General features: G+C 42.8%; 1 protein-coding gene across 2 annotated transcripts in view; it reads left to right on the forward strand.

Annotated features, from left to right (window-relative positions):
• Window positions 1-1643: 1643 nt before the first annotated feature.
• The window catches only part of map1aa (microtubule-associated protein 1Aa), a 44708-nt gene continuing 25936 nt past the window's right edge, over window positions 1644-20415 (forward strand). Inside the window, exons 1-2 of one of the 2 annotated variants that reach the window (XM_084339651.1) lie at window positions 1644-1905; window positions 4238-4339. In XM_084339651.1, coding sequence (XP_084195777.1) covers window positions 1659-1905; window positions 4238-4339 — 349 coding nt within the window. In that variant the 5' untranslated portion in view covers window positions 1644-1658. Of the gene's footprint in view, window positions 1906-4237; window positions 4340-19892; window positions 20040-20415 lie in introns of those variants that run through there. The other variant, XM_084339653.1, reaches the window with a different exon arrangement.

The following is a 20415-nucleotide window of genomic DNA, read 5'->3' on the forward strand; positions in this document are numbered from 1 at the left end:
TCATTATTTGTGTGTGTGTAGGGTAGTTGTATCATTGCTTAGTTTTCATGTGGTTATTTTGGTTTTGTCTTATTGGTTTGTTTTTATTGATGTATTAACTGTAAGGTATCTGGTTTACTATAATTGATCTGTATTTTCTGTAACCTGTGCAGCAGTGGCGGACTCCGCCCAGGGACTACATATGAAGATGAGTTTTAAGCTACATCTGGTGCGATACATGTATTGTGCATTGTTCCTGCTAAATAAACAATAAATGAATGAAAAGTAGTCTAAAGCCTTTTGTGGCTCCAGAGGAAGCTGTATGTAATCTGATAAATTGCATCCAGTGATGTCATTGAGTAGTTAAATTGCATTGTTGGTAATGTAGGCGCCAGATTTAGAAAATAATGATACGTTTTTCACAGCTTCCTTAGTTTAGGCTAAAGGTAAAATGTCCCAGTTGTGTTTTGAGTTAGTTCAGCTCAGTGTCTGCTGAGTTGGGCCGATTAGAGCAGCTGTCCTGATAACACAGTCTTTGTCTCAGAGCAACCAAGACCGATAGATGTTTGTCTGGCCTCAGACTCTTACAGGCAGACAAACAGTCTGTTAATGTGTTACATGTGACCTGAGGATCACTCAACGTGGCTGAGGATAATGTAAGAAAACATAGTTTCTTGTTTAGAGTAACTTTATTTGGACACTTAGTCTCGTAGGTCTGGTGCGGGTCGAGTACTCCTCATTCAGAGAGTAGCCTTCAGAATTAGTCTGGTGCTACACAGTGTTCCCACTTGTAATATTTATAATAGATGTTTCAGTGTAATGCATCCAAGTCTCCTGAAGCTTCCTCAGTAATGAGTTCAGCCAGTTCTCAAGAATTCCTTCCAGTTCCCGCAGCAGAATAAATGTTTCAATACAGTAAAAAAAGATAAAACCAACACAGAGTGAAGTTCACCCACCCTCGGTCAAGTTTTACCCCCGTGATGTTTAGTGTGTAGTCTTCATTAGACTTGCATCACCCACGTGTTGTCAATATAATGCCAACTTTCACCTTTTGTGCTGCAGAATGAGCTCATTCAAATGTCTTATTAAGCCTAAAATAATATTTTTTTCTCCGCAGACGTCGAGTCTTTGTTGTCAGTGTTGTCTCTGCACAGCTGAAGCCTTGTTGTGCTCACGATGTGAACAAAGAGGTGTCAGTTTAGCATCCAAAGCACATTGCCTGGTACTCGCAGTGACACGGATATAAATAGAAGCTTTGTGTGGCACAAATGTCTTATTTTCAGCCCCTTTTGTCTGGAAGGGTCTGACAAAAACAGAGCAGCGCCAGGGATACTGTAAGTGGCATTGATTACACTCAACAACCCAGAAAATCATGCTGGAGACAAATGTTTGCTGTAAGAACTCACTGCTGTTTTATAAATGTAAGTGCACGTAAGTTAATTATATTCACTTTGGGAAATATGTCGTCAATAAGTCCTGATCAATATGAAATAATATCTACAGTGAGCTTCAGCAGTGTCACAAAAGAAATATGATCAACATAAATTCTGATATCCCTCTTTTCCTTTCGTCCAATGAGATTCTGTGACGTCAAATAGCCACATAACCTGCGATCCAATCAAATATTCACCATCCGAAGAGCCGCACCCACCGGTCCTCCCCGCTCGTCCTGCACTGTCATGGTGCTCGATCCGGATGCAGTTGTCATGGAGATGGAAAAGAGCTCAGCGTCCACTGGTGGAACTGTTACCATGGAAATCCCCATCGCAGCAGCGGAGCGAGCAGAGCCGGAGGAGTCTGTTCAGCACCATGGACAGCACACGACAGGAGCTGCATCCCAGCACAGAAACTATCGCATGCTGATCGTGATCGGAGAGATTTCCACTGGACTTCACCTGGACGCAGCCAGGAAACAGATCACACAAGGTAAGCCGCCAGAGGAGCGGTCAGACGACCTGCTGCTGCAGCTGACCGGAGTGAGGAGGTGACTGAGCCTCGAGACATCTCACTGCTCTGTAACCCGCTCACACTGTATTTTCATTTAGGGACGTACAAACAGTCAGTCTGTCAATATTTGTAAAAAATAATGTGAAGGACTCTTTGAGAGTCTAATATTGTCAGTAAAGAGCTTCAGATTTCATATTACCTGTTGAGTAGTTGAAGTATTCTCATCCTGTACTGAAGTAAAAGCCTGAAAATACTCCAGTGCAGATTAAAGGACAGAATTAAAAATGTTAATATGTTTAATGTTACGTACAAGTCAAGTAACAACCGAAAGCACTTTAAATGTGACTGTATTAAATGAACTGTATCGTGGACAATTACGATTAATACATGTAAGCAGCATTTAAATGTTATAGTGTGTTAGTGTAGGTACGTTATACACTACTGGGTGCCTTCATAGTGTAATACTGCATCATATTTTCCAAGATCATCATGTAAAAATCTTAATCTGAAAAGTAAAAATAAGTTTCAAGTGTAGTGGAGTAAAAATTACAATATTTCCCAAATGTGGTTGAGTAGAAGCATAAAGTGTACAAGTACTTGAGTAATTATACTTGCGTCCCACCTCAGTAGCTTTATGAAAATCTGTAAAGATCTGTAAAAAATGTTTGTGTTTTTTTTTGGGACAAACATGCAGTAAGTCCTCAATATTTGTAAAATATTTCAATCCTTTAGAGTCTGTCAGGAAAGAGCTTCTGTTTCCTATTACCTGTCCAGTACGTCTCATCCTTTAATGAAATAAAAATACAAATACCATTAAATACTAAAAATACTCCAGTGCAGATAAAAGTCCTGAATTCAAAATGTTGAATAAGTAAAAGTTAAGTACTTTATATATCAAAGTAAAAGGACTAATTATACATAATATTTCAGTTTTATATCAAACTGTATATCGTCTATTATTATGGCATAATATATGTAAGCAGCATTTATATGTTGTAGTTTGTCACTGTAGGTACTTTATGCACTACTGGGTAGTTTAAATAATAAAATACTCATATTTGATAAGCTTTATATACATTATTAAATCTTAGTCTGAGTAGTAACCCTTAAAAACAAGTTAAGTACCATCAAAAAGCACCAAAAGTAAAAGTCTGATTGATTACTGATTAATACATAAGCAGCGTGTGATGTTGTAGTTGGTCGATATAGAGACTTTACACACTACTGGCTGGTTTAACAATAAAGAAGCACATCATATTTTATAAGGCATATCACACAATTTGCATGTAAAAGTCGTTATCTTTAAAAGTAGCCAGTACAAATACATTTCAAATAAATGCAATGAAGAATGAAAATATAGTCGAGTAATGAGTAATGTGTAAATAAATACACTACCAGTACCTGACATTAAATGTACAGGAGTTGTGTAACCGACTCTGTAGCTGTAAAAACAAACTCACAGAATATCTTTGGATGATCTGTACAGTTGAATCTTTTGGACAGTAAGTCCTAAAACTTTTAAGATGTGGGAGGAATGTGTTAAAATACCAACTAACAACTTCAGCTTCTGATTGTCTTTTTGAACAACAACAACATGTCTTTAAATACTCTGCAGTCAGTGTTTGAGATACATGTTGAAAAATCCAAATCCAGATCCAGTGCAGTTAAAGTACTGACAGAAACAGATCTACACTAGCAAATATGTTGCTCTCCTCACGCTGCTGGTTAGTTTGCACATTGTAGACTGTACTGTGGTTATTAGTTTCAGATACTTGAGTGAAATGTTTTGTATAACGTCCAGTACGAGGGGTGGTTGATAAGTTCCTGGTCTAAGGTAGAAGGAGTCAGCTTCAGAAAAGTGAGCACATTTATTTCCAACATGGTCGCCTCCTACATTCGCACGCCTAGTCCAGCGGTCGTGGAGCATGCAGATCCCTTCTTTGTACAAGTCGTGTCTTGGACCTCCACAAAGTGATGCACAGCAGCGATTACCTCATCGTCACTGTCAAAATGGTGACCTCTGAGCTTCTTCTTCATCTTGGGGAAGGGGTAGTAGTCTGAGGGCGCCAAGTCAGGTGAATAAGGCGAGTGTTGGATGAGTTCAAATTTCTGGATGGTCGCTGTGAACTTGTGGGGCTACCTGAAACAGAAATATCAAACAAGGTACTGTATAATCCCTCAAAGAGTTGAACTGAACATGGAACGAGAGCTGTGTAACTCATCTCCTCCTGCATTAGGCCGTGAACTAATCAATCAGCCCTCACATGTTCGCTGCTGGTGAACATCATTCACACTTTTCCTTCTTTAACAGCTTTGCGATCTTGGAACGTCGATCTGACCGTTTGTGACCTGAACAAGGAGCTGCAGCTGTTTGAGACCAGACACACCGCTCAGTTCTCTTCACAGGTCAAAGGTCAGTCTGAGTCCTTTTAAATCACAAACTGTACAGAAACATCAGAGGAACACATGCGTCCTCACTGCGCTGCATTATTACATAACTATGATGCTGTTTATCCCTGGCATTAAAATGCATCTTTGGTAATCTGATCAGAGGGGGACAGCTCTCTCTAGTGACCACTTATGATCAGAGCTCACTTCCCTGCTCTCCTACATGCTATCAGACACGTGCATCACTGGAACAAAGGGACACAATGTTTTGTTTCAGATAAACATATGCCGAATTTACGAGAAGGCCCAAATAATTAAGAATTTATCTTTGACATTGTTTCACAAAGTTTCTAAAGTTCCTCTTAGCTCAACAAATCACAAAATTGAGCGATTTTATAAGGGAGTCTGGGGAACTTCTCTGCCTCTTCATCTCCTTGCTGTTGCTGCCTGTACTTGCTGTGCCTGCTTTGACCTGTAGTGTGTTGGTGTTGGTGTTGGTGTTGGTCTGCTGTAATGCAAAGAGCTCTCAAATTGTTTTAAATTGTTGTTAATAACAATTACAAAGAAGTTGTCCTTTAAATTAATACAAAAAACATGAACGTCGCGCACCATTGACGCACTCCCTGTAACTGTGACCGACCTCCAGTGTCGCTGTTGTCATCAAGTGTTTCTTTAAATAATCAGGAGCTGATTGATGAGGCCACGTTCTCCAATACAAATACTTTAAAGGTGCACTATGTAGTTTTTAGGAAGACATTTAATCCAAAGAGAAACAAACTCTCTTTGTTTTCATGACTGAATAAACAAACTGACCTTAAAGAACAACACAATTTACACTGTTTTACTTCAAACAGTGTTCTGAGACTTTATTTTCCTCTAAGAACAGCTTGTTTATTCACTTATGGAAAAAATACTCATATTTAAGTTTGTTTTATTACCTCATTAATATTGCAAATATTTGAATTTATGAGTTTGAATTTCTTCTGGTGCACAGTGCCCCTTTTACAAAGTCAACAACAACAGGCAAAAACAACAACAATTCCACTGTACAGAACTATAAACATCCGTTTCAATGAGCGATTATCTCTTTCTGCTGGTCAGACACAATAATCAGCTCTGAGTTGTGATGGTATCAGAGTCTGGCTGGAAGGATTTAATGCCGATCATCTGATCACTCATGTGTTCCTACAGTGTGCAGACGTGACTGCAAAGGACGACAACAACACGTCCTTTCTTCTCTGCATCTCCTTTGTCCTCTGTCTCCACACATGCATGAGACACTTTGTGGGGATAAGAGGCTAAAAAGCAGCCTGTATTGATCACACATATGCAGACTGCATGTCAGAGTGGGAATCAATAAGGGCTGAGAGCGAGAGTGAAATCTATCTGCAGGGGGACTTTAAGATCAGGTGAATGGAGCCAGTGTTTCTGTGAATGTGGCTGCTCTCTGGGTCACTGCTTCGTATTCACAAAGCAAACGCTTGTGTCAAACGCATTCATAATAAGTATTCAGCGTTTACTGTAGCTTAGCGAGGTCAAACAAACAGCTGAGAAGAGACGATGCATGGGCTGAATGAAAGGAACCGAGCTTCACTGAGCAGCGATTAAAAAGAAAGCAGTTTAGATCTCGGTGCATCTTTTCTCCCACACACTTCTGTGGCTGCTGGTGTCGTTACGTAAAGAGCAGAAATAACACACCTGTTTGTTGACATCACTGCTGTCAAGCAAACAAACAAACAAACAAACAGTGTCCAACCATTTTATGATCAAACCATTTTTGATAGGAATTCATCTTACAGGAAAACTGCAGTGATTTACTGTTAAACTTCTATAAAGTTGAGTTATGAGAGACATTTCAAAAAGAATGGCTAAACATTAAGCAACAGTCATGGCCAGGCTTAAAATACGTCTGGAGATGATCCAACGTCCTGTGAAAAACACCTGGTTTTGCTCGACACATAGGCTGGAAGTCTGGTTATACAGTTAGTCTGCACCTTGTATGTAGGAGACAGTCTAAGTGTGAAGCCAGAGCTGAGCTTTTATTAGCTTAACTTAACAGAAAGACTGGAAGCAGGGGGAAACCGCCAGCACGGCTCTCTTATTCACTTACACAGACTTAGCTACGGGCTGAAGTGTGGGGAGGCGGTTCACCTCGAACAAAGCAGGATAGATGCTGCTGCTGGTAACATGGAAGTAATTATCATGCTGTCTCATCTGACTCTCTGTATCAAACATGCAGATATATTTCACAGAAATGTTGAACTATTCCTTTAAACTGGCCTGCATATTTGGATATTTGAGCATATCTGACTTTGGAGAATGACATTTTATAAACTGCAAACTTTCATGTTTGCTCAGAGGTCAAACTTTTGTCTCTTGAGGCTTCAAGTTATTCGACTCGGCTCTGCATAACTGCACATTACGTCATCGTCTCACCATCACAATCAGCTCAGGATGCACAGACCCTGAGCCTCCGCTGGATCTCACACTCCCGTTAACACCACGCACCAGCATGTTTTCTCTGTGTATCAGTTCAGTTCACTTGGAATATTTAACAGCTTCATCACCTTTCTGCCATCTTTAATGTGGCAGCCATCAGAGTGTCTGTGCTACCTCTCCTTGCTGTTTTCTAGCTTCCCTGGCAGCACCTGCATGAATAATTCATCATTCTCCATTAATTACCTTTTTTTTTTTTTAACATTTTCTTACTTTCCTTCTGTCTCACCTCGGTCACAGTCATCCTGTTCCTCTGCTGTCTGAATCCCTCGCCTCCCTGTCAGTCAGCACACTCTTTTTATTCCTCATCTCTCTCCTCCTCCTGCTGTATTTCTCTCCTTCCTGATGTGGTGATTTCACTGAAGCACAGAAAGACGCTCAGAGCTGCGATGGCTGACAGGGAGCATCATCCGGGCTCCAGCCTGAGCAGACGTGCTGAGGGGCAGAATATTCTGCTGCTGGTGGAGTTAACCCTGCTACAGTCATACGTTCATACCCATTTATAGCTCGTAATCCAGTGACATGTGGCTGTATTTTCATTGTTTTTTGTGTGTTACAGAGTTATAAAACTTTCCACCACAGGACTCTAACTCGTTGCAACAAGTAAAGATGGTGTAGGCAAAAAAATAGCCTTGTATCGATGTACTGCTTGGTTTTAGTTGTAATTGTCGTACATCAGTATTACATATTGACATATTACCAGAGGTGGGAAGTAACGAAGTACAAATACTTTGTTTCTGTACTTCAGTAGATGTTTCAGGTATCTGTACTTTACTTGAGTATCTCTGTGACTTCCCCTCTCCACATCTGAACACAAACATCTGAACTTTCTCCTCCTCACAGCTTCAAAACAGGCTTGTTACTTTAGTTTGATGCATTTGAGGTGAATTATGGATTATTTTCATTTTGGCTTCATCGCACCCTCAACCTATCAGACGCAGTGAGAAGAAACAAAGACGTAAAAGACGTAAGAAGACGTAAACAGACAGAGAGGGAGGCTGGAATGGGGAGAAAAGGCGTGTTAGTGTCTCGTATCTGCAGAGAGTTTCTTATTTTCTCTCTTTGTTGCTGCTCGGGACGCTTTACCAACCCAACATGTGGCTATTTGACGTCCTGGGAATGAGACTCAACAATCAACTTCAGAGGGAGACTTTTTACTGTGATACTCTGAGTACATTTCAGAGCCTGTACTCTATTACTTTTACTGGAGTAACTAGGTTGAACTTCTACTTTTACCAGAGTTGTTCTTTAACATAAGTATCTGCACTTCTACTGAAGTAAAGAATGTGTGGACTCGACACATATCCAACTCAGAAACTGAGAAACACCCACATGTAGTTAAAAATAATATATATCAAAAATAAGGATAATGAGGTGATTCATCTGATGCTGACCTGCTGTGTGTAGATGTGAGTTTTAGCAGTGCACAGATGTTGTGATCTGATCGATTGTTGCGTTGTGTTTATGTGCTGAAGGATAAAAAAACATTTGTGTTGCAGAGAGCGAGAAACTCTATAACACAACCAGCTGCAATTTACACTGATTGCATCGTGTGGTGCTCGATCACAGTCACACACAGATGCTATTGATGCTATTGATTACCCTCTCTCTCTCTCTCTCTCTCTCTCTCTCTCTCTCTCTCTGTCTTTGTCTTTGGCTGCTGGTTGAAAACCGCTCACTCTGCCTCACCGCTCTCACAGACTAGAATCTCCTCCAGCAACAGTCGGAGCCCACTGCAGTAAACTCTGCGGGTAGCGGCGGAGATGGAGCATACAGAGATGTGTGCCTAAAGCAAACAGTACAGTGTGTCCCTCAGGACCACCAGACTGCTGCAGACATGTACTCTGCCTGCTGAGGCCACACACACACACACACACACACACACGCACACACACACACACACACACAGCTACAGGATTGCATTTCAGTAATTTGCAGGATTTGTCTCGACTGCCTGTGGAGGTGTGAGAGATTTTCTGTGCGTTGCATGTTCCAGAAATCACATCATAGCACATTATAGAATCCACTCTGCGCCGGGTTGTGTGCATTCAGTTATTGCACCGTAGGTAGTGTCTAGTCCTACGATGTGTTTTTTTTTTACCAGCAGTGGAAAAATACATATTCTGTGCACTGATGAAATGAGTACAGCTCAACTCCTCTGTGGATACGAACAAAGCTCACAGTGATGCTCGCAGCACAACATTAATTTATTCTAACGTTAAGCAAGTATGTTTACGATGTTTACCATCATAGTTAAGTGTGTTTGGATGCTCATAACTGCTGATTAGCACTATACACAAAACACAGACGAGTTTGTTTTGCAGATATGTCGTCATAAACCTAAAGTACTGGACACATTGAAGATCTGAGCCAAAACCACCAAGAAATTTAATTGAAAAACTGGAAAAAAGGACATTATTTAACAAGACAAATGTGCCACATTTATACTTATCATTCTCAAAATAAATGTTACGCCTATTTGATAGGAGTAGTGAACTCTCGTCATCGTGTTTTTTACTTTTCGTTTCCCTAAAGACACAAACGAAAGTAAAAATCCAGCTCAGGTTCACACTAGAGGGAAATAAGAAGGCACAGTAACAGCTCAGTTAACTGTGCTAGTCTCAGCTGTGAATGAAATTTAAGGAAAAAATAGAAAACCTGCTGTATAATTTCCCCCGAGTGAACACAGGCTTTATGCAGTCAGACTGTCTCTAAAAACAGGGAGACTCTGACTCTGGAGCGTTTTGTTATTTGACAGCAGAAGCAAACAGAAACAAGAAACATGTTTTTATTTATACATAAAATAAACTGAAGACGGGACGTTGTGTGTGGAGTGAGCTGGAAATTCACTGAACCCCTGACAGTGAGATTTAAAGGCCATGTTGCTCGAGGCGCAGACTTCAAACCGGCTTACATCAAGAAACAGACCCAGACGAAATGGCAGCACCAAAGTCTGGCTTTCTGAGAGGAACGACGAGTGCTGTCCTGCATGTTTCTGTCAGCAAGTCCCATAAAAAGACCAAAATACGTGGTGCCAACTGCCCGAGGCTTTCTAACTTCATATCCTGTCTTCGGCTCTGTCTGACGCCCATTTCATCTAATTTCTTCCGTCATTATCTCCTCACCCCCATGGTGATGGAAAGTCAGGTGAAGCTCCGAAGTCCACAAAACATTTCTGGAGCTTCACGGCAAAACGGTGTTGCAGCGTTCTCATAAACGACTGAAGTAGCTGGAGACTGAAACGTGAAAAACAACTAAAAAAACATAAAATGGCTCCAAACAGCTCATCTGACATAATCCAAGTGTCAAGAAGCCCTGAGATCACAAATTATTTTGAGCAGACATTATTTACACATGATCAATGTAGCCATTAAGCTAAAAGTGTTAGCACGAGACAAGTCCCCAGCTACTGCCATTATTGTAGGAGAAAGCTGCGACGCTGTTTTGCTGTGAAGCTCCTGAAATGTTTTGTGGACTAGAAACCTTCAACTCACTTTCTATCAGCATGGGGGTGAGGAGATAATGACAGGATTTTCATTTTTGGGTGGACTGTTCCTTTAAAAACGTGCCACAAACATATATTGTTTCATTTTAAATAAATAAAAAAAAGATTTAGTAATTTAATAAAAACAACTGCACACTTTAACAAAAAGGAGGAAAAAGTGCTGTTCGTTGGGGACTATTTTCAGCAGCGGATTAATCCACAGTTGGGGCTCTAGTGAGTATTTGTGGCAGTAGGAAAGTGTGTGTGTGTGTGTGTGTGTGTGTGTGTGTGTGTGTGTGTGTGGAATTGAGTCTAAATAAACTACAGTGTGTGTGTGTGTGTGTGTGTGTGTGTGTGTGTGTGTGTGTGTGTGCATGGTGATGAAGTCACCCTGTGCAACAGTGATGTGTTTTTAATAGTTTTTGGACAGCAGTGGAGCTCTACGGCTCAGAGGAAGAAGATATATCAGGCATTTCAGTCCGATAACAGAACTTGTTTTGAGACGATTTGTGTTGACCTTGTATTCATTTCTTAAAACTTATTTTTGAAGTGGCATTTCTTTTTTCAAATAACAAAATAAAAGATCTTGAAGAATTTGGCATTTTCTTGCTTGAAACCATTTGATGTCCGGAGGCGATGTAATGATTTGTAGGCTGCGTTCCCAGAATCACACTGGGTCGGTTCTTATTGACGTCAGCGGTTTGAATAAAAATGAGTGAGCCGAGACGGCGATCAATTTTCTTTGCGGCAGGAGAGAGCGGGGGGGGGGGGAAGGTGCACCGGATGCAGGGAGGGTAATACTGGACGTAAAGGCGCCATGAGAGGCTGTGAGAGATACTGTGTGGCCATTAAAAGATGCTTATCCCCGTTAAAACATTTGATCCTGCTCTGTCAAGAAATAATTTTGATGCTCTACTGGTTTCTGTATCGCTCACAAGCCTGACTGGATCTGGATTGAGCTCGGGGGGCTTCACAGTTCAGCCGGTGGAGGGTCGGGTGGGATGAAATGACCGTGCTCTGTGTAGCTTGCTGGCATTGCAAAGGTCACATTGGAAAATTGATCAGCTCCAGGCAGTAAAAACTCTCCGTTCAGACGTGGGTGTGTGTCGTCCAGGGACTCTTCTCATGCTCAGAGGGCTTCAGAGATTCACTCCTGATTCGTATTTACCTTTAAGGAAAAACCTCTCACATCACCCTCGACGTGTTTGCAGGATTGGCTCGCCTGAGTGTATTACTACGGCTCCTCCTCGTCTGTGCCTTGAATACTAATATGCTAGTCGGTGGAGGAGTGCACAGTCACCATGGCTGACAGGCTCACCCAGAGAGAAAGACGACCGAGATGACAGGGAGGCTTCTGTGATCGATCAGGACCAACTGGCTTCAGTGGAGAATGTAATCTGCTCATCAGCAGAGAAGCACATATTTAGACGCAGAAGAAGAAAATGTCTTTCAGTTCCTCTATAAAGTGGAATTACTTCTTCAGCCATGGTGACATTTTTAATTAACATCTGACAGGAGAAAGACGGGTTGCAGGAAAACAACAGCATCCACTGTGTGAGTGTTTCCCTCCAGACTCGAGCCCCTCCGATGCCAACGTGGAGGAGCTCAGGCAGCCAAAATGGCAGTGACCTCCCTGATGGGTGGCATATGTGCTGAAGGACAGCCAGCACCCTCGAGGCATCCCGACAGCCCCGCTCTGCCTCTATAGAGCCGGTGTCTAAGCTGCCTTAACACACAGATACAGCACAGATAACAAGATACTCAAGGAGTGGACGAGGATGTGAGGAAGTGAGAGCAGGTAGCAGCAATCACACAGGGAGATATCCTGTATTCAACTGCTACAATGACATCGACACAGAATAGATCAGACACAGGCCTGTCTCCAGGATATAATGTTAGCAGTTAATGTCTCTTTAAGTCCATCATGTTCGCAGGATCTGTCTATTAGCTGACTCTCACATCAGGAGGTGGAGATGACGGTGGTGGCGTTATTAAAGCCAACAAGGCTGCTGAATGGCCGACTGCATGTCAAGTCACACCACTGGATATTTTTAAGGGACACCTGCAGACATTTCCAGCTGTTTTTGGGGCAAAAAACCCCCCAAGTATTTAGATGTTTTCCTCACCCTGACCAGGAGGTTTTTGTGCTTAAACCTAACCAGAGCATGAGCACAGCGTGGTGACAAGAGAGAAACAGAACATCCAACATATACAAACATTTTCAACATGAAGAAACGTTCAGTTATAACTTCTCTGGGGTTTTGCAGAGACGTACTTTATTCTGGAGATTGGATCATCAGATGTTAGTTCACCGTGAAGACACATCGGATAGTAAAACTGTCAACTGTACTTTACTGAGTAGGCTTGAGGGGAAGTCTTAGTATTGTAGGAAGCCACTAAAGCCCTTTTCACACTGGACCAAAAACATACAATCACCACCAACATGTGGCCTTTTTCTCCAATGGGAAAGCGTACAATGGGCATTAATTACCAGGTCAGAAGACGACACATGTCGCCAGATGTTTGCACTCCTACTTGTACATATCTTTATTGTTATTTAGTGTGTTATTGTCTATTCTATATTTTCTGGTTTTCAAGTTTACTGACTTTGATGAAATGATTCAGATTCAGATTCAGAATAAATGTGAGATAAGTACGTTTCTGCACAGATAAGTTAAAACTGAACGTTAGTTGGTTTTAGTCGCCAGTAAACCAGCTGGAAACATCCAGAGACTCGAGCTGTGGGCGCCTGTTTGGCAGCCTTGTAGCTGCATGGTGTAATCACACCACCTCCGTCCCCTCCACATCCTGTTGAAACACCTGTTTTGGTCGGCACAAAAACGCCTGAGACGGTCTGACATCCCCTGAAAAATAGCCAGTTTTTGTTGCCAATAAAACGGCCGGAAACGTCCCCAGACAGTCAAACCACGGTCGCTCGTTTGGCAGCCTTGTTGGCTGTAATAATCCCCTTCACTTGGCTATTGTGTTCAGACTAGCTGATTTAAACTGCTTATGGTCAGAAAATAATGACGCTAGAGGTAAAAAGTCACTTAAAATCCCAACATGTCAGATTTTACAACCCCTCCTGGCCTCTTTTTTTATCTCCCTGAGGACGCTCACAGGTTCCCAGAGGAGCCATACATGTTGACGTCCTCTTAGGTCTGTTGCGTCATGATGAAATGGATACAGTATGACACATCCATCACTGTATGTCCATTAGTGTCCCAGCCCTCAGCTTCCTGATTGAGTGATGCAGACGCAGGGACGGTCTGGCAACGCGAAAAAAGATCAGGTTTCATCCCAGGAGAGGAGGAGGAGGGTGGCTGTAATGGTCTCCATGAATGCAGCTGTCGCCCACACGGTGCAATTAATAAAGACTCAGTGGAGCTGCACTGCAGACTGATGGCTGACAAACAAAACCTGGTGGCATCGCAGAGCCCTCAGGGGAAATGTAGTCAATAGTGGGCAGCAGCAATGATTCAATATTAATGTTTAATGTCCTGCAGTGGGATCACACCAGATGATTGTGCTGTGCTGTCACTTAGCTGTCTGTTGTAATGTATTAAAGTCTTTATCGCCTTGAACAGCAGTTTGATTATTTTCTGTATAGGTTTCATGACAGATAATGACACTGAAAAAATACTTTAATTATTTTTGTGACATTGATTTCATCCAGCCGCAGGTGACGAGTAACTAAACTGATCACTGAGAAGATGTTGTAACCTTTTTATGATGTGTAACTTGTCTCATGCACGCTAACTAGTAATTAGCCCTGTTTAATCTCATAAATCTGAATACAGTCTACACAGCACACATTAATCACATTTGGCGAAGGAACCCAGAAAGCGGCCAGCGTCCATCTGTTGGGATGCTGCTCAGCCTCGAGTTTAATGATTTGGCAAATTTTAAAATACCCACTTGTTTCAGAATATGAACCATTTAAGCACCAAATAAACCAAAATGATTGGAGCATTATGACTATTTTTTTTTTGTCACTCAGCTCCACAACATGTAATATTCTAGGTGCTGTATCGAAGGCAACTGGACCTGTTTCAGTTACTTGAAGACGTTTCACCTCTCATCCAAGAGGCTCCTTCAGTTCTCACTAACTGGAGGGGAGTCGCAGACTTTTAAACCCTGTGTGGGAGTGTCCTCACAGAGTCGTTAGGGCCACTTCAACCGGGCTTCATGTGGGTTGCTAGGGCCAGGTGAGCCCAGGTGTGAATGGTTGTTGAGCTGTCTGGGGAGGGAACTCAGTACAGCATCGAAGGTGGGTGATAAGAAACGTCGTAGGCCGCCTCCTCTGTTCAAAGATACATTTATATCATCTTGTTTAAAGGTACCCTGTGGAGGTTTTGGCCACTGGCCGCAGAAACGTATTGTACCAGCAGAAGGAAGGAAAGAAAATGTTCCCAACAACAATACTAAGATGTTGATGTTTAACAGGTAAAGTGTTTGCTAACTTCTACAGCTGAGGCTGATGGGAATGTCATTAGTTTTGCTGGTGACCTGATGATGGCGCTAGATCAGGGGTCTTTCACATTTCTCTTGCTTGAGAAGAAGGCACATTTCCAACAGACCAACATCCCCAGAGCCAGAAAACACAAACAGGAGACGTATGCAGTGATGTATGCATTACAGCATGTTATGAATAAAGGGAGTGTTCACACTACCTGACTTCCCCACAGACCCACACCTAAAGTCTGAGTGGGTGTTCAGAGGGCGTGACGGACGTGACAGCAGGCTGAAGCTGACAGGCAGAGACAGAGATGAGTGATGGCTGCAACCGAAAAGAGGCTGTCAGGGAAGCTGAGCAGCAATATTAAAGACCCTCCACACACACACACACACACACACACACACACACACACACACACAGACAGGTATAATCTCCACCGCTTCATTCTCCTCACGTACACACATCAGACATGTTGGCAGGGAGACAGGAGGGAAAAAGGGCAGAGCAAACAATATCCAGAGTAATGGAGGCAGATGCATCATGAGTGGGCAGTAAAATAATGTTGCAGTGTCAGCAGGTGTACTTCCTGTGTGCGACAACTGCATTTACACTTTATAAACTACACTTACAGCTCGTGTAATGCAATATTTATGTTTCTCTGTTATTCTCTTTTTAAGTTTTCCCCAGTGCTGAAGCCCACAGACGAGCCTCTCTCACACTCACCCTCATGCTCGTCTTACAGTAATCTGCTGCATTGATTTCTGCCTGTGAAAGGGCTCAAATACACAACATATCACAGAGAAAGCAATACGTGCAGGTCACACGCATGAACAGGAGCATTGATTGGTATGGTTTGGAGGATAACCCGCGGGAACGACGCGCAATCTGTGTCATTGTCAGTTATCTAATCAGTAGTTAAGGTTTTTAATGACACGCCTTCATAATTGCAAGCATTTTGCTCTGGGCGCGGCTCAGGAGAACGTGAGCTGATTAATAATTCAGCGGGCGTTTATTGATCCGTCCCTCAGCTCCTCTGCAGTCAGGGCTGTACATCAAGAAGGAGGGTCCCCCCGCTCCAGAGGCCTTTCATCTGGACCTGGCAACACACGTGTGCACATGTGTGCGCGCACGTACACGCACTAGAATAAGTGAAAGACGGTGAGATTACTGTAAGACGAGCCGCGCCGTGAAGGAGGAGCGTCTGCAGGGATGTTTGTAATGGAGTGGAGTTTATTAGGTGCATCCACAGAATCTGCTGCAATCTGGTTCAGCAGCACTGCAGCAAAGTCGCTCATCTGGAGGCTGATCTGTTTATGTTGATAACAAATGTGATTAAGGACGTGTTAGAGGTCGTATCACTGGTGGTGGTGTTAGATTGGATAATGTTAAAGGTGCTATAAATTCCTTTTTGTGCCCTTATATAGGCTTAAACTTATTTAAATTTTCATCACTGATTAATTATTTTTATTTCAAAGGGGCACTATGTGAAGAATGTACAATATTAATGAGGTAATAAAACAAACACTGACGTGCAGTCTGCACATGTGAGCCTGATCAATACAGGCTGCTTCCCCCTCTCATCCCCACGAACTGTCTCCTGCATGTGTGGAGACAGAGGACAAAGGAGATGCAGAGAATAAAAGGACGCGTTGTTGTCAGAATCACACTGAACCTGATCTGCTGCTTGCAATCACATCGGCACACATGAGTGATAAGATGATGGGCTGGTGGCAACACATTAAAATCCCTCCAGCTCGACTCTGATCCCATCACAACTCAGAAAGACTGTCTCCAACCGACAGAAAGAGACAATCATGGCTCCTGGAAACGGATGTTTATATATGTGTGTGCTATGTGTAGTTTTAGAGAAGAAATTCAAACTCAGAATTTTGATATTAACAATATCAATGAGGTAATAATACAAATCAGAATTATCTATTGTTTCCATAAGCAAATAAAGAAGCTGTTCTGAGAGGAAAATAAGGTCCAAGAACACTGTTTGAAGCTAGAAAGTAAACAAAGTTAAAACACTAAAATTAAACCATCAGTCATTTGGTCTACAAAATGTAATAAAACAGTGAAAAATGTCTGTCACCATGTCTTCAAGTTGCTCTTTTCGTCCAACAAAACTATGAATTAAGAAATGCTGCAAACACTAAAAAGCTTTAACAAACGAATGTTTTGTATAATGATCAATTCCTGATCCAAACTGCTGTTCGTTACATTTCTGTTGATTAATTGACTTTTTGTTTTGCGGTGTTTTCGTCAGTCGACAGTCCATCCATCAGTCCGGGGAAGTTTTGACAATAAGCGACAGTAATTGGCCTGAAGGGAGCTGAAGGCTGATGCACATAGATTTTCAGACTGACGCTGGTTTTTAAAAGAACAATGGAAACATTGTGTATTTTTAGTGTTTTAACGGGGCTTGTCTGAGAATTTGCTGCTGTAAGACTGTTTTTGATGTCATGCAACTGGGCAGAAAAAAGGTGAGAGAAGCTGCAACACATTCAGAACCAGCCTGGTCTCATTCCCACAGCGTCAAACACTGATGTTTTGTTCTTTATAGGACAACACCACTACACAATTCAAAATGGCCGACTTCTCGTTGGGTTTAGGTCATGGCTGCAAGAGACTTTTTTGAAGATCTAGGTGTGATACTCACATGGATGTATGTCAAACTAGCCGTCGGGGCTCGCACATGGTGGCGCTGGAGGAAACGTCAGGATCATTAAGATTCGTCCACTGGGGACAAATGAATTTCTTACAAAATGTTGTGACATTTTGCAGTTCTTGGCATAATTTGATTGCGGAGTGGCCCAAGGAAAGCCTTCACCATAAATGTGTGGGACATACAGTATTTACATGCTCCCTCTGACCTTGGGTTATAAAAGACTTGGTCAGAAATGTAGGTTATATTTAACAGCTCGGGCTGATGAGCTGCTCCCCTCAGGTCACAGAGAATAGAGTCCGTCACGGCGGAAACACTTTAGTCTACAAATAACAAGACAACATGTGACCTTGACCAGCTGCTGTATGTGAGCGTGCCTCAGCGTGTGAGAGAGTTGAGGGTGATGTAAGGAGTGGAGGAGGGAGGAGGAAGGAGAGGAGACGAGGAGAGGAGGGAGGAGAGGAGACGAGGAGAGGTGGGAGAGGAGGAGAGGAGGGCTGGAAAAGCTGAGACAAACGGCACGTCTGGAGAGAAGGGCGCGGCCGGCCGGGCGTCCGAGCTGCACGGCTAACAGCTGTCTGACATTTAGAGGAGACTGCCGGTCATCTGAGATGAAGCTGCATCAGTGAGTGGATGTGATGTGATGCTCTTGAGTTTCACTAACAGGCTTTTTACAGAGGAGGTTAAGATACCAGAGCAACCCCAGGCATCACTCTTTCCAAAGATCTGTTGTTTTCCTTTCCACACATAAATCTCAAAGTTGATCAGTGACAGTCTCACCACACTTCACTTTGTTTCTTCTGCCCTGCTTCGTGAGTTATTCCTGTACCAAAGAAAATAATTTTCTGTGTGATCCAAAAGCAGTTATTTAAGGGACAAAGTGATAAACGTGGAGACTATTTTTTGACAGGGACGGCCTGTCTCTGTGAAAAGCTTCAGTCTTTCTGTCTGTAAGTTAAATGCTGTGATTCATAGTTTACAGGGAACAAGTTTGCCAGAGCTGAGAGTCTATTTTAGTTTGTCTCTGTCCCACCCAGCAGCTGCTGTTTGAGTCACAGCTGTTTGAAAAGTCCCCTTCTCTGAACACACAATCCACTCGCTTCCCACTCGATCATAATAATAAGAATAATGTCCAGATACTTTAACATTCATGCATCATCACTTCGCTGCCACAGTTAACTTTGTATGTGGGATTGATTCAAAGTGATTCATGCTGGTAAGTATTGTTGAGGGTCAATGACGAACTTTAACATCTTTCAGATTTTCTGTAAACCTGAAGATTATTAAATGATTTGTACTTCATCACAGCGATGGTTTCTGGTTTCATTTCATCTGTTTGGAAGTCAGTTTGCAGAGACTTGAGAGAGTTTAAACTCATTGTGATCACCGTTTTGCAACGTCACATGCAACATTTAGCAGATTTCCATCAGCAGTGTTGGTTGTTTAACAGTGCAGACAACAACTCCCATGATCCCACACTACTCACATTTTCTGTTTTGTTTTGATTTGTTTAGCATGCTAACATTTAGCATATTGTCATGCTAAATGTTCGCATGCTACTGGGGCTTCAACTAATGACTATATATATTATATACCGGCAGATAATATTAATGACTAATTCATAATTTTGACAAAATGTCAGAAAATTGTGAAAATTACAGCTTCAGTAACTCTTTTGCAGATAAGACACACAGTATGTAGTTTCTGCCACTAGGGGTCTCTCAAATAAAACAAAACAACAGACTGAGCAGCGTGGGATCATGGGAGTTGTTGTCTTCGCTGTTGCCAGTAGACTCCACCCAACACGTCTACGGCGTGTTACGGCTGCGACGCGGTCACCGGAGCTGATCCCGAACATTTTAAACAGAGCTGCATGAAGCTGATGGAGCCAGGCAGGAAGTCAGACAGCGGAGTGGCAATGTGCATCCTTTCAATTTTCAAAATAAAACATCTGGTGCAGACTCAGGATCTACAGCACAACAACGTCAGAAATATCATCAATAAAAACACAATAATAAATGACTGAAATGACGATCTGTCTGACGTGACTGTTAATTTTTACTCCTGTTAGCCGACTTCCTTCCTTCCTTCCTTCCTTCCTTCCTCACACTCCGACTCTCCTGGAAGTTATTGCGACAGGCGACCAGATAAAACGTACAGTTACTTTGAATAAAACAGAATTTTCCGGTTTCAATATTGTCGGAAACATTTGGGATGATGAGCAGCAGCAGAGAAACAGAAACAGGAACAGTGTCATTTATTTCCGGTGTGTCGTGGGGGGGGGACTCATGCCTTCAGTATTTCTAACATCCTGGTTACGGCCCTGGATTTAAAAGCTCATCTTTTTGCATCGTCTTCCACTCGAAGCTGTCTTTTCCCTGATTCACTTGAACGCTCCTGGATCACTTTTGCTCCCTCTGAAACTGGAGTGTACGACCGGTCCGTGAATGCAGCACGAGGCAGCAGATAGAGTGTAGGTGTTGAGCTGAAGCAGGCCGACCCTGCCTTCATCCTCATCCTCATCCGCAGCAGCAGCAGCAGCAGCAGCAGCACCGCCCCTCCCTCTGCTCCATCCTCCGCTCCATCCTCAGCTCCATCCTCCGCACCACTGACGGACGGTAAGACTCCTCACTGACCGTTTATTGTCGCCGTAGAGCCGCTGACAGGCTGCAGACAGGGCGCTGGACGGCCGCTCCTTCTCGTCATGTTATAAAAACCAGGGCGCAGGGAGGTTTGGAGGCTGAGCTCAGCCGGTGGTTCTGGTCGGGCTGCTGGTTTTATAACACCGCATCGTTAATCTTGGAGCGTCGCTGCGCGTAAAAACTGAAGGAATCTGACTGCATGAAGGCAGGACGGGACTGACTGTGTGCGTGTGTCGTGTTTTCAGAGGCCGTGGACGAGATATAATGTGAGTAACATCATGACTCGTGATGATCCATTCCTCTGCAGATGTATAGAGGTCTGTACCGTTTCTATAGATGGTGTCAATGCTCC

Source organism: Pagrus pagrus, assembly GCF_965226575.1.
Source record: "Pagrus pagrus genome assembly, chromosome: 1".
Taxonomy (NCBI): domain Eukaryota; kingdom Metazoa; phylum Chordata; class Actinopteri; order Spariformes; family Sparidae; genus Pagrus; species Pagrus pagrus.